This window comes from Clarias gariepinus, chromosome 19 (assembly GCF_024256425.1).
Source record: "Clarias gariepinus isolate MV-2021 ecotype Netherlands chromosome 19, CGAR_prim_01v2, whole genome shotgun sequence".
In the NCBI taxonomy this organism is placed as follows: domain Eukaryota; kingdom Metazoa; phylum Chordata; class Actinopteri; order Siluriformes; family Clariidae; genus Clarias; species Clarias gariepinus.
This window is the reverse complement of record NC_071118.1, coordinates 17,196,839-17,212,683: the sequence shown is the minus strand read 5'-3', so window position 1 is coordinate 17,212,683 and position 15,845 is coordinate 17,196,839. Positions and strand designations below refer to the sequence as shown.

Genomic DNA, 15,845 nt, shown 5'->3' with positions numbered 1-15,845 from the left:
TTTTATTTAATACCATAGCTAAATTAACTAAAAACAAGACCACTGCAGAAATCTCCACAACAACAACATACAGTAGTGAGGATTTCATGAACTTTTTCAATAACAAAATCATAAATATTAGGCAAAAAATTCAGGCTTTAAAACCAGACAATTTAAGTGATACAGATGATAAATTAATCACATCACATCAGAACCTAGAATACTTTACTCCCCTTGAAGCGAGTGAACTAATTTCACTCATCTCCTCTTTAAAATCGTCAACCTGTGAATTAGAACCGATACCGACACATTTTCTCAAGCAGATAGTTCCAGCAATAACAGAACCCCTGTTAAATGTAATTAACTGTTCACTCAGCAGTGGGTATGTTCCTAAATCCCTTAAATTAGCAGTTATTAAACCACTAATCAAAAAACCGGACCTTGACCCCTGTCAGCTTTCCAATTACAGGCCGATATCAAACCTCCCGTTTATCTCTAAAATTCTGGAAAAGGTAGTATCACAACAGCTACAGTGGTGTGAAAAACTATTTGCCCCCTTCCTGATTTCTTATTCTTTTGCATGTTTTTAACACAAAATGTTTCTGATCATCAAACACATTTAACTATTAATCAAAGATAACACAAGTAAACACAAAATGCAGTTTTTAAATTATGGTTTTTATTATTTAGTGAGAAAAAAAATCCAAACCTACATGGCCCTGTGTGAAAAAGTAATTGCCCCCTGAACCTCATAACTGGTTGGGCCACCCTTAGCAGCAATAACTGCGATCAAGCGTTTGCGATAACTTGCAACGAGTCTTTTACAGCGCTCTAGAGGAATTTTGGCCCACTCATCTTTGCAGAATTGTTGTAATTCAGCTTTATTTGAGGGTTTTCTAGCATGAACCGCCTTTTTAAGGTCATGCCACAACATCTCAATAGGATTCAGGTCAGGACTTTGACTAGGCCACTCCAAAGTCTTCATTTTGTTTTTCTTCAGCCATTCAGAGGTGGATTTGCTGGTGTGTTTTGGGTCATTGTCCTGCTGCAGCACCCAAGATCGCTTCAGCTTGAGTTGACGAACTGATGGCCGGACATTCTCCTTCAGGATTTTTTGGTAGACAGTAGAATTCATGGTTCCATCTATCACAGCAAGCCTTCCAGGTCCTGAAGCAGCAAAACCACCCCAGACCATCACACTACCACCACCATATTTTACTGTTGGTATGATGTTCTTTTTCTGAAATGCTGTGTTACTTTTACGCCAGATGTAACGGGACACGCACCTTCCAAAAAGTTCAACTTTTGTCTCGTCGGTCCACAAGGTATTTTCCCAAAAGTCTTGGAAATCATTGAGATGTTTTTTAGCAACATTGAGACGAGCCTTAATGTTCTTTTTGCTTAAAAGTGGTTTGCGCCTTGGAAATCTGCCATGCAGGCCGTTTTTGCCCAGTCTCTTTCACTGACCTTAATTGAGGCAAGTGAGGCCTGCAGTTCTTTAGATGTTGTCCTGGGGTCTTTTGTGGCCTCTCGGATGAGTTGTCTCTGCGCTCTTGGGGTAATTTTGGTCGGCCGGCCACTCCTGGGAAGGTTCACCACTGTTCCATGTTTTTGCCATTTGTGGATAATGGCTCTCACTGTGGTTCGCTGGAGTCCCAAAGCTTTAGAAATGGCTTTATAACCTTTACCAGACTGATAGATCTCAATTACTTTTGTTCTCATTTGTTCCTGAATTTCTTTGGATCTTGGCATGATGTCTAGATTTTGAGGTGCCTTTGGTCTACTTCTCTGTGTCAGGTAGCTCCTATTTAAGTGATTTCTTGATTGAAACAGGTGTGGCAGTAATCACGCCTGGGGGTGACTACAGAAATTGAACTCCGGTGTGATAAACCACAGTTAAGTTATTTTTTAACAAGGGGGGCAATCACTTTTTCACACAGGGCCATGTAGATTTGGAGTTTTTTTTCTCCCTTAATAACGTAAACCTTCATTTAAAAACTGCATTTTGTGTTCAATTATGTTATCTTTGACTAATAGTTAACGGTTTTTGATGATCAGAAACATTTAAGTGCGACAAACATGCAAAAGAATAAGAAATCAGGAAGGGGGCAAATAGTTTTTCACACCACTGTATGTTCATATCTACATAGGAATAGCATACATGAATTGTATCAGTCAGGATTTAGGCCTCATCACAGCACAGAGACAGCACTCGTTAAAGTAGTAAATGACCTCCTAGTGGCCTCTGATCAGGGTTGTGTCACTATACTTGTGTTACTCGACCTCAGTGCAGCTTTTGACACTATTGATCATAATATTCTCCTTTACAGATTAGAAAATGTAGTAGGAATTAAGGGAACGGCCCTCTTGTGGCTCAGATCCTATTTGACTGATCGTTATCAGTTTGTAGATTTAGATGGTGACCATTCCTCATGTTCTCAAGTTGAGTTTGGTGTTCCACAGGGTTCTGTTTTAGGCCCACTGCTTTTTTCCCTTTACATGCTTCCTCTAGGCAACATAATTCGTAAACATGGTATTAGTTTTCATTGTAATGCTGATGACACACAAGTATATGTTTCAGCAAAACCAGATGAGAAAAACCAGCTTACTAAAGTTGAGCAATGTGTGCAGGACATAAGAGATTGGATGCTAATTAATTTCCTTCTGCTTAATCCTGATAAGACAGAAGTTCTAGTCATAGGACCACAAGCAGCTAGAAGTAAGCTTTCTGATCACAATGTGATTTTAAATGGCCTTTCTGTTCCATCAAGTGCAACAGTAAAAGACCTCGGTGTGATTATAGATTCAATATAACTTTCATTTGAAGCACATGTAGATAATATTACCAGGATAGCATTCTTTCACCTCAGAAATATTGCCAAGATAAGAAATATATTGTCACTAAACAATGCAGAAAAACTAGTTCATGCTTTTATCACGTCTAGGTTGGATTATTGTAACGCCTTACTGTCTGGTTGTTCAACTAGGTGCTTAAACAAGCCTCAATTAGTCCAGAATGCAGCAGCGAGAGTCCTCACTCGAACCAGAAGATATGAGCACATAACCCCTATCTTATCTACATTGCATTGGCTTCCTGTGAAATTTCGCATCGATTTTAAAATACTACTCTTGACGTATAAAGCATTAAATGGTCTCGCGCCGCAGTATCTGAGTGAACTGCTAGTGTCTTACAATCCGCCACGCCTACTTCGATCAAAGGATGCAGGCTGCTTGTCAGTACCGCGTATTATTAAAACTACAGCAGGGGGCAGAGCTTTTTCTTACAAAGCCCCAAAGTTATGGAATAGTCTTCCAAATAGTGTTCGGGACTCAGACACAGTCTCAGTGTTTAAGTCCAGGCTAAAAACTTATTTATTTAGCCAAGCATTTTTATAAATAGATTATCCTTAGGTAAAGGAGCAGATCTGGGGGACTCATGGACGTAGAGTATTAGGTGAACTGGTATGTTTGGATGCTGTCTTCCCCACTCTCATTGATCACTCAGGTTTGTTGACGGTGAGGTGATTGGTTGCCTTACATCTCTGGAAGCCCTCATGTTTGTGTTTCCTTCTGGCTCTCCCTTTTTAGTTATGCTGTCATAGCTAGTCCTGCCGGAGTCTCTGCTTGCACTCTGCACTAAATATACATTCACTTTTTACATTGTTCGACTGTGACCATACCTAACTGTTATTTCTCCATCTCTTTGCTCTCTCCTTTTCTGCTCTCTTCTCTCTCTCTCTCTCTCTCTCCCTCTCTTCTATTTCCTCTACCTATCTCTCTGTCCAGCTATACATGTCGCTCCTGAGCTGCCAGTGATCCAGACCCCCTCTGCCCGCTGGACCTCTCTAACTCATCCTGGAGTCCTGCTTCTGGTTGGAGATCTTATCACATGGATGCCCCCGTGTGGTCTGCCTGGAATGCGTGTGGTGACTGGGGTTGGTTCCACTTTTCCATGAAGGTGGTCCTGTCCTCGACTGATGCAGACTGCTGTTCTCTGAGGACCTGTGACTTCAGTCGCTCAATAGTTCAGGACTGAAATTTTTCACAGTCTACCTGAGCCTCCAGGAACAAACTGGACTTTAATCTTACACATCTCCTCTTATATTGAACTTCCAGTCTCACATATTATTATGCACATCAATCACTGCTATCTGTTTTCACCCAGATGAGGATGGGTTCCCTGTTGAGTCTGGTTCCTCTCAAGGTTTCTTCCTATTACCATCTCAGGGAGTTTTTCCTTGCCACTGTCGCCGTCGTCCTAGGCTTGCTCATCAGGGACAATCAGGGACAATCATATCATTTTGATTCATACATATTCACATTTCATACAAACTTAGTTCTTTTGATTGTGTAAAGCTGCTTTGTGATGATGTAAATCGTTAAAAGCGCTATACAAATAAAATTGAATTGAATTGAATTGAACTAGTGCTAATACAGACATGAAGCTGACACACATGGATGAAGTCAGATTAATGCAAGGGAGTGCATGTTTAAAAGGGCATATGACAAGGCTATGTTTAAAGGATTGCAATATATTTGTGCAGGGAGGAACATGATTTTAAGGAGCATAGGAACCTCCTTGCTGAGACTGATGAGTCACTCATTATTCAATTTCCCAGTTTACTTTTACCTGATAACCATTCTATATTTTTTAACCTCTGGCATATTTCAACAAAAACATAGCAATTCCAGACCCATTGAATAAAAAAAGTATATTTTTACTTGTTTACTGTATACTGAAAATAATGAAGTAATAACATTAGACAATCTCACACATGTGCACGCGCACATACATAGCTCACATGTCCATTTTAAAACTGTGCACTTCGCATTAAGTTTAGCTGACATCGAAGTTTAATTTTTATTTTTTTTTTAGTTTAATTTTGTGGCGCAGTGGTAAAGTGCTCACAGCTCACTCTATTATACGGAGATCGCGAGTTTGATTCCCGGGTGATGCCATAACCTCACGCAGGTCAACAGAGAGCTGATTGACCAAGCTTTCTCAAAGGGGACGGATGAGAGGTACTAAGTGCTCCCAAATTAATCACATTAATCTACAGCCAATCAGGGGCGTCTGTGAGCTCGCGCACGTGGAAGGAGCGGATAGTGCGGTCCTCTGAGTGTGTTACACCGGCCCCAACAGTGCATGAGCGAGCAGTTTGAAAAGATGCGGTCGGCTGGCATTGCGTGATTGGGAGAAAAAAACACGTAATAGTTTCGGCCCTCCCGACTGAGTGGTAGTTATAGCCTTAATGTGGGAGCCCCCTAGTGACAGGGAGGAATTGGACACGACTAAATTAGGGAGAAAATCGTTAAAAAATTTAAAAAATAAATAAAATCTTATTGTCACAGGGTCCCTTAAATATGCTTCAGCAATTGATGTAGGTTGTGCATAGGCTTTAAGAGCTTAGAAAATCTAGTGATGCCCGGAGCAGCGGTAACACTAGTAACAGTGAGTGGCTCAGGTAACTAATATTAGCTGTGGTGTGCTTACTAGTTAATGTTAGCTGATATAAAAAAACAAAACAAGAAATAAAAGTAAACTTCTTTAACTTGCATAACATACAGTCATTTTCAAAAGTTAGTAAGCTCTCTTTTAATTCTGTGTTTTTGTGTAAAATCATGAAAACCTTCTGACTGTAGTAGGTCTTAGTAGAAGGCAACCACAACCTCAGTTAACCAAAATTTGAACAACTTCTTTTTTTATTGTGCTATTATTTATTTAAAACAAATGAAGCCACAAAATAAGGTGGGCAATACTAACCACCCCCCTTGATTATAAATACCTTGTAGGTAGGTAGGTACCATTAGAAGCAATAACTTAAAAGTATAAATTTCCTGTATGACTATCAGGCTCTCACACAGTTGTAGAGGAATTTTTTTGGCCTTTTTTTTTTTACAACATTGATTGAGTTTTGGGCTCTCTTAAGGTACGCCATTGTATTTCTATTGGGATGAGGTCTGAACTTTGAGTAGGCCATTCTCTGGTTTTGACCTTGGATAATTTCAGCCTTTCTGATGTATATTTACTTGTGTGCTTTTGATCATTGTCCAGGTGTATGACCCAATTATAAATAGAAAAATTTGACTTTTGCCTCTATAATACTCTGGTATACAGAGCAGTTCATGGTTCACTCAATGCCTGTAAGGTGCTTAGGTCCTGTGGCTGCAAAACAAACAAATCCTCACCCCTCCACTGCGGTGCTTAATACTGGTTTTAATGTTTCTGCAAACATGGCATTGGGCAGAACCCCAGAAGACATTGTTCCAGAAGTCTTGTTCTTTGGTCAAATGCAGGTTTGCAAACCTCTGTTATGCTTCCATGTTTTTTTTTTTTAGACAGAAGGGGTTTTCTCCTGGCATCTCTTACAAAAAAAACATTGGCAAAAACTCTACTAGTTCTGTCTTCTTTTACTTGTGCAGCCATTAAGTCATTTAACATGCTCAGGAAGACCTGTGGGGTCTGAGACATAGCTCCTGGTTTTGTTTGGTATTTCTTTGAGAATGCATGGTCTAACCTTGGGGTGATTGTGCACTACTAGGAACTGTCTTAAATGCTTCCCACTTGTGAAGATTCTCTCAATGTAAACAATTGACTCCAATTGTTTTGGAAATAGTTTTATAACTCTTTCCAGATTGATGTGCAGTAACAATTTCTTCTCTAAGACCATTGCTTATTTCTCCTGAATGAATGCTATTGACCAGCAAACTGCCTAAACTGCCTTCTGCTTTTATAGAGATCTACTCACCTTCTGATGATCAATTAAACAATGCCCGTATTTTTTTTTCTTTTTGGCTTCATTTTGTTAAACAAATACTTGCACTGTGAAAAAAAGTTATATTTTATTGTTCATCTTGGGTTGTATGAGCCTTTTTTTTTTTTTAATGCTACACAGTCCCAACCCCAAGGTCTTTTTACACTGTACTCCTAATATTAAAACATAGCTGTGAGTTCTAAAATCCTTATCTTCATAACTAGACTTTCTAATGTTTGCTAACAGAAATGTAGAAGGGCACCTGGCTCACAGGTCGCCGGCGATATGACTAGCCTCACCTGATTGGTTAATCATCATGTTTTTTTTCTTTGTTTTTTTTGACAAGTTTAACAAGTTTGGCAATAGCATTTTGTAATTGGTTATTCTTTCTTTTTTTTTTTTAGTAACCAATCTTTTACCACACAACATTGAGGTGGCATTGTTTTACTCACTGTAAAATACTTGGTGAAAAACAGAGAAGATGTGGCAGTTGGCACAGAGGGGTTTAGTACAGAAAAAATAATTTAAGTTTTTATTATTAAAATTACAAGTGTAGTCTGAAAAAACTGGGGAAGCCTAGCTTCCCTTGGTTTCAAGGAGAACACACCACTGATGATTATCCATAATGTCCATTTATGTGGTAGCTTCTTTTTTTGTCCATGCAGTGTATATTTTTGTGACTTAGAAGTAAATTTGCAAATTGTAAATATGTCAACATACAATATATGGAGAAAAAATAAAATTTTGAATGACGACCTAAGACGTATTTGTTTCTTCAGTACTTGGACTAATCCCCCCACCCCGGTTTATAAATAAAATAAATTTTCTTCCAAACTATGTTTGACTGATGGCACTTACTGTAGTTAGTAACCTAGTAACCCAGTGTAAGTAACTATTTAATGAAGGAAACTTCAAAGCACTTTTTGTAAATCACTCTGGATAAGAGTATCTACCAAATACATAAATTAAAATAAATAAAATTGTATATATTTAAATAAACAAATTCTATTTAATTTTATTTGTATAGTGCTTTTAGCAATTTTCATTGCCGCAAATGCTAAGAGAATTTGTTAATCAACACTTAAATATAACAAATATTTTTCAGGTGCAACAATTTTTTTAATCCTTAAAAAAACCATTAATGGCTGTGATCATCTTACTTAAATGCAGTAATGAACCCTGCCTTTCAGACGTGAGCCTTTAGTGAGCTCCTGTCAAAGAAACTTAAAATCATGCAAAAAAACTCAGAAATGTATAACACTGTATGGGTTACAGATCTTGCAGTAACCAATCACATGTAAACATGCACTGCCGTAATTCGTTACATAGGTGTGCTCTGGTACCACTATTATAGCACAACAATTTATAATAGTCCATAGATTAAATAAACAGAAAAGGAAGAAATATCATAACCTACTAAACTAACAAACAATTCAGAATGCACCTCACAGAAGCCAACGGCAAAACAGCACCATATTAGTTTTATCAAATAACCAACAATAATGAAAACAAGTTGTGCACAGTTGTGAACAGTGGTGCTATTTAAGAAATTTACCTGAAAACAAAACGTATCCATCTCTCCATTAGAATGAAAAGGGTAATGATCTGATTATACAGGTGATCCTTGATGTTAATAAACAGCATCACCTTTTATTTTAGATCTCCCCAGAATTTTATTTACAACAGTGCATAAAGTGTAATTATTTAAAAAAAAAGTTTTTTTGATTTCTGAAGCGATCATAGTGTCATGCTGATCCAGTGTAAGAATATTCCCTAATAAAACACCAAATCCAATTAGCTTTTTAGTTAGTCAAACTTTTTAATTAAGAAAAGCAAAATTAACAAATTTGTCATAATTTAGTTACTGTAAATGGAAGAAGCATGCAGCCTAATTTCATAGCACATCAGATATTGTAAGAGATATAAGAGTGGTTGTGGGAGGATGAAGAATCATTTTGTAATTATATATATTTTTTTGATAAAACTTTTATTTCTTACCAACATTATGAAACAATTATATTATAAAGAAAACAATTCATCATTAAAACCTAAACATGTGGGTTAAGTTCTAAACATCTTAACTTTACCCAAGCATCCTTGATCAAAATAGGGTCAAAATTCATGTTTTTTTTTTTCTATTAGGTCACCATAATAGAAAATGTAAAAGAAAATGCGCTTACACTAACCCAACTAAACAAAAGATCAAATAGAGAAAAAACTGGTAAATTCTGACACTTAAACTATAGTTTAATAGGCATCAGGTGAAGTTTAGATCTCACCTCCCATTGAGCTGGATACGATCCGCCAATTTGGAAAGTTGGTCTGGTAGACGACGCTGTTTAATGACACCTTCTGGACTAACAGACACCTCACACAGAGAATAGGTCTCAGGAGCAGCAATGAGGCCAAACTCCTTAACTACATGCAAAACCACATCCTTGGCCATTGTGTCTTTGCTGATGATGATGTAGCAGCTCTGTTGGTCTGCTCGGAAAACTCGTATCACCTGATCTGGAACATCTGCTCATGGAAAAGAAAAGAAGGCCAGCCTTTACTTAACACTTAAATTCTCGTTATGCTCAGAATAGCTGATTAGAGTTAAATACTAATTGGTAGCTTTGTAATATAACACAGCTATGTATAACAGAGCATAATATAAGAGATCAGCATAGCTGAAATAATATGCTAAAAAACTGCTTTCTAATATCTCCATCAACCAAAAAAGTATTATACAACATACAAATGAGAAACTGCTACTAAACATTGCAATAGATAGTACTTGTTAAACATATTGTTAACTGACCAACAGTCATACTCGCCGTAAAACTCAATGAATAAAAAAGGAAGAAAAATATACTGGGAGATAAAACATCATTAATGAGAAAAATGATAAACAAAAAATCTACTGAGCTTGGCATCCTTCTCTTGATCTGGGAGATTAATCAACTCATTTGGGTATTTACTTAACTTGTTAGGGTTTGAGATGTGTCAATGTTACAGGTAACAGACATGATTCTACTTTTTATAAAGTTTCAATCAACACTTTACTCACTCTGTTCACACTCTTGCATCTACTTTTAAGTCACTGCTTATTTCTCAGCATAATAAATTCATTGTTATGGCTCACGATCAACAGTTTTTTAAAACAGAAATCATGCTAAAGGTCCAGTTGTGGCCTCAGTTTAATTTAGCTTGTCTAGGGATCTTGAAGATCTTGAACAGTCACGTTTAAAAGTTAATAGTCCTAATTTTATTTGTTTTTGTGTGAAGAAATTGTTAATTTTTTAGTAGGTCTTACCATAAGGCAAAAACACAACCTTATGCAAACAACAACATATAACTTTTTTCCACGGTATAATTATTTATTTGACAAAAATTAACTCAAAAAGAAAAGAAAACATGTGAACAATACAAAATGCCTTCTTATTGCTTACACAGGATTTATGCTTTAAGGTATAAACCTCTGCTATGATAGATGGCACCAAGATGTTAGCACCAGATCCTTAACATACTGTAAAATGCGAGGTGTGGCTTCCAGGGATTGGACTAGGACTTTGTCTGAAATTTTAGAAATTTGGAGACGAAAACACGTTTTTGCAGTGTGTCAGAAAAATACCATTGTCATTAGAGAATAACGTTACCATGAAGAGGCATACTTTATCTGCAACAGATAAGTAAGATATTTGGGTAAATAGTATATGAGAGTAACATCCACATGAATGCTTGGATACAAGGTGCCCCAGCAGAAGATTTCCCAGACCTTCATATTGCAACTGCTGGCTGGCCTTGTTGGTTCCAAGTTGGCAGCGTAGCAGTAACAGTTACAATCAACAACACATAGGATGAGTTGCAGGATAAGCTATGCACCTCGGCTTGCTGCACGAACTAGGCCTCCAGCCTTCAGCATTGCCTGGTGCTGGTGGTCAGAGGAGGGAACATCGAAAGCGGTACAAGAGAAAGCGGGAATCTGTGCAAGGCTAAAAACACTAGCCAGCCGGCTCTCCCATCCATTATCCTATCCAAAGTCTGCTCCTTACTGGACTATATCTAACTCTAGCACACTACACGGCGTGAGACATGGCTCACAGACAGAGTACCAGACAGCGGCATTAAGCTAGATGCGATAGCCTGGTTCACACCAAAAGAAATGCAACTCTGTGTGGTAAGACCCACGGCAGTGGCTTGTGTGTTTACATTAACATGGAATGGTGTAAGAACTCTGTGCTTGTTTTTAGCTATTGATCTACATTGGTGGAGTTTGTGAATTTAGACCTTGTAGATGTAGATCTTTTTATTAACTGTGGAAATTCATCATTGTTTTCATTATTAAAGTTGAGACTCCACCTAGCACTAATGCTAAGGAAACACTCTATGAACTGTATAGCAAGATCAGTGAACTGCAAAACACACAGCCTAATGGACTGTTTATTGTCACTGGAGACATTCAATTCAATCAGTATGTGGACTTTGCAATGGAAGGGGAAAACACGTTGGATCTTGTATACACACATCTCTGGCGCATATCAGGCAGAGCCGTGCCCCTACCTCAGCTACTCAGACTACATTACTGTTATGCTAAGACCACTTGTCAGACCTTCATAACCGGTTCTGAAGCAGGTGAAAACCTGAGCAGCAGGCGCTATCTCTGCTCTTCAGGACTGTTTTGAGAACACTGACTGGAATATGTTCAGGGAGGCTGCAACTTACAATGACTTTCGCAATTTGGAGAAGTACGCATCATTAGTGACAAGCTACATCAACAAGTGCACTGATGATGTCACTGTCTTCAAGAACATCATCTTACACATGCCCCAACCAGAAACCATGGATTAATGCGAAGGGGCGTGCACTTCTAAAGATCAGAGCAGGGGACAATGTTTCCCTAAAAACAGCAAGAGCTAAACTTCCCAAGCCATCAGAGAGGGCCAGCAGTCTAGTTTGGGAATTGTGCCATCTCAAACCATAAGACCCTACAGCAGATGGGGAAAACAGCTAAGATTATCATTGGGACTGATAAACGCACACGCGCAGACACAATAATTAGCACTAATTAGCAACTAGCAATTTTACACACCAACCTGCAGTTGCTTTCTTTGCATTAAATGTTATACGCACAAGGACTCTTTCCTGTCTTTGCTGCTACTTTTACAAGTATGGTTTACTGCTTTTATAATCTAGCATGTCAGATACTTGCACTAGCTCAACTCACTATTAAGAAATATTGCATTTTGTTATGTTGTCATGTTGCTGCTCATTTGCACGTGCACTTTACACGTGTCTTTTGTTTAGTACTTAGATAGTTCTAGCTAGTCAGCTAATTAAGTGTCTTAGTTAGCTAGTTGGTTCTGCTTAATTATGTTGTATGTATGTCGCACCCTGGTCCTGGAGGAACACTGCGTTGTTTTACTGTGTACTGAACTGTATATGGTTGAGATCACATAAAAGCCTACTTGACTTGACCATAGCACATCCTAGTGCCATCTCTTTCCAAGACCATCAACATGACTTAAATGAAAAAATATGATTCATCAGACCAGGCCACCTTCCTGTTTTTGTATCGTTGTTGCGAAAGTTTCACGTTTGTATCAGCGTTTAATTATATTGCTTTTTTATTTATACAATAATAATATTAAAAGCAACTAGTTTTTACATCTTCATACTATTGGGCTTTGCTTTTTTCCCGTTTTTTGCATTTTTTGGGAAACGCGTGAGTTTCTTTTTCTAAGAACAACAAACGGAATTCAGCTCAAAACGACTAAACTCCGACTCAGGTACATTTTAATGGATAATATTCAGCGCGTTCAGTGTGTGGAGGTCAGGATGTTTAGACATTCTTCCTCCGTTGTTAGTGATCATTTTACTTGTGATGGGTGTGTGTTAGTAAGCACTCTGACAGAGAAGATATCAGTGTTAGAGGAGCGCATCCAGACTTTAGACAGGGTTAGAGAGTGTGAGAGCAGCGTTATTCCCGTAGCGGACAGTCTGGGTGCCGCAGGCGGAGATAACCAGCCCCCGACTCTGGCACTAGAGCCCTCACAGCAGAGCCAGTGGGTGACGACTCGTCGGCATACTCGTTCAGCCAAAGCTAACGCTAAGGCTAGCCCACCGGAGCACACCTCTTCTGCACTTCACGTGTCCACTGGTTTGCTCTTCTTAGTGATGCACCCACTGAGAAACCTGAAAGAGCTCTGGTTATAGGAGACTCTTTACTGAGACATGTGAAATTAGTGAGGCCTTTAGGGGCGCCAGCAACAGTGGTTAGGTGTATCCCGGGAGCCAGAGCACCGGACATAGCAGGTAATCTTAGGGCTCTAGGACAGCATAGGTTCTCTAAGTTAGTAGTACATGCTGCAGCTAATAATTTACGCCTTCGTCAGTCAGAGGTTAGCAAGAAGGTGATGTCCGATGCGTAATATGCTCTGGTCCCATCCCAATAAGACGTGGCGACATAGCTTACAGCAGGCTATGGTCACTGAACCGCTGGATGTCCAGGTGGTGCTCCAAAAATAATGTGGGCTTCATAGACAATCGGAAGACCTTTGAGGGCAAAACTGGCCTGTTAGGGCGGGACGGTGTCCATCCCACTCGGGAAGGTGCTGCTCTCATTTCCTGTAGTATAGCTCATAGTCTCAGAAGAGGTCTAATTAATCAGTGACAATCCGGAGCCCAGGCCAGGGAGCAGACAGACAGGCTAAACCAACCGTCTGCTAGCTACATAGAGTCGTCACTCAGGATTCATCATATTGAGACTGTGTCTGTTCCCCGAGTTAAGCAAAAATGTAGAAAGACCCAGAAAGTCTGTTTTAGTAATTTAATTAACACAGATATCGCAAACTCGGATCACACTGAATGCGCAGCTGATCTGAAGCTAGGACTGTTAAAGATTAGATCATTTGCATCTAAAATAGTTATAGTTAATGAAATTATCACAGATCAGGAATTTGATATACTCGTTTAACAGAAACCTGGATTCTGAATTTCTTAGGGAATTTGCAGATTTCCTCTCAAACTTAGTCGTTTCTGTAGACAAGGCATTAATTGCTGGAGATTTTAATATTCATTTTGAGAATCCAGATGACCCTGTGCGTAAAGCATTTATGTCCATACTGAACTCAGTGGGAGTAAATCGGGGTGTAGTATGACCCACTCATAAAGCAGGTCACACTTTACATTTAATAATATTCTTCGGATTGAGTATAAGAAATTTATTTACAAGTTCATTGTCTGAAGTTATATCAGATCACTATCTTGTCTCAATTCAAGTGTGTCATGGTAATAACGTACGCACAACGCCGCGCTACCGTACTAAATGTACATTTACATCAACTACCACACAGTTTTGTCAGTAATCTCCCAGAGTTACCAACTTTGATTAGATCACCGTCTGACCCCACAGAACCCGATCAGGCGACTGAATATTTAGAGTCGACGTTCTCTTACACCTTAGATAATGTAGCTCCAGTTAATAAAAAAATATTAGAGATAAGAAACTCGCTCCCTGTTATAACGACCACACATGCTCTTTAAAACAGACTGCTCGGAAATTAGAACGTAAATGGCGTCAAACTAAATTGTTAGTATTTAAAAGAGCATGAAAGGGAGAGCATTCTGAACTATAGAAAAGCTCTTAGTGTAGCTAGATCAACATATCTCTCCACTCTAATAGAAAATAACAAAAATAATCCTAGATTTTTATTTAATGCTGCAGCCAAATTAATCAGAAATAAGACCACTGCAGAAATCTCCACAACAACATCATGCAATAGTGAGGACTTTTTTAATAATAAAATTGTAAATATTAGGCATAAAATTGAGGCTTTGAAACCGACCAATGTAATTGATGCAGATGGTAATCTAGCCATGTCAGATCAGAGCCTAGAATACTTTACTCCCCTTTAAAAGAATGAACTAATTTCCCTCATCTTTTCTGCAAATTTATCAACCTGTATATTATATTCTGTACCATCACATTTTCTTAAACAGATAGTACCAGCAATAACATAACCCCTGTTGAGAATAATTAATTCTTTACTCAGCATTGGTTATGTTCCAAAATCTTTTAAATTAGCAGTTATCAAACCAATAATTGAGAAACCTGACCTCGACCCCTGTCAGCTGTCCAATTACAGGCCAATATCAAACCTCCCCTTTATCTCTAAGATAAGAGATAGTAGCGGAGCAGCTATGCTCATATCTACATAGAAATGGCATACATAAACTGTATCAGTCAGGATATAGGCTTCATTACAGCACAGAGACAGCACTCGTTAAAGTAGTAAATGACCTCCTATTGGCCTCTGATCAAGGTTGTGTAACCATGCTTGTATTACTCGACCTCAGTGCAGCTTTTGACACCATTGATCATAGTATTCTTCTTCACAGATGTAGTAGGAATTAAGGGTACAGCCCTCTCTTGGCTCAGATCCTGTTTGACCGATCGGTATCAGTATGTAGACTTAAGTGGTGATTATTCTGCATGTTCTTTAGTGGAGTTTGGTGTTCCACAGGGTTCAGTTTTAGGTCCACTGCTTTTTTCCCTTTACATGCTTCCTCTGGGCAACATAATCCGTAAGCATGGTACTAGTTTTCACTGTTATGCTGACGACACACAGTTATATGTTTCAGAAAAACCTGATGAGATAAACCAGCTTCCTAAAGTTGAGCAATGTGTGCAGGACATAAGAAATTGGATGCTAATTAACTTCCTTCTGCTTAATCCAGATAAGACAGAAGTTCTAGTCATAGGACCGCATACAGCTAGAAGTAAGATTCTAAATCACTCTAACTTTAGATGGCCTTTTTGTTCCATTAAGTGCAACAGTAAAAGACCTGATTATAGATTCCAGCCTTTCATTTGAAGCTCACGTAGATAATATTACCAGGATAGCATTCTTTCACCTCAGAAATATTGCCAAGATAAAAAATATACTGTCGCTAAACGATGCAGAAAAACTAGTTCATGCTTTTATCACCTCTAGGTTGGACTATTGTAATGCCCTGCTGTCTGGTGGTTCAACTAGGTGCATAAACAAGCAGAAGATACGAGTCCTCACTAGAACCAGAAGATACGAGCACATCACACCTATCTTATCTTTACTTCATTGGCTCCCT

The 15,845-nt window shown here is 38.6% G+C and overlaps 1 protein-coding gene across 4 annotated transcripts in view; it reads right to left on the bottom strand.

Moving 5' to 3' along the window:
- rapgef6 (Rap guanine nucleotide exchange factor (GEF) 6) overlaps positions 1-15,845 on the bottom strand; it is a 154,804-nt gene that overhangs the window by 58,223 nt on the left and 80,736 nt on the right. For all 4 annotated transcript variants that reach the window (XM_053478204.1, XM_053478202.1, XM_053478201.1 and 1 more), the window contains exon 15: positions 9,014-9,254. In XM_053478204.1, the coding sequence (XP_053334179.1) occupies positions 9,014-9,254 (241 nt within the window). The remainder of the gene's footprint in view (positions 1-9,013; positions 9,255-15,845) is intronic.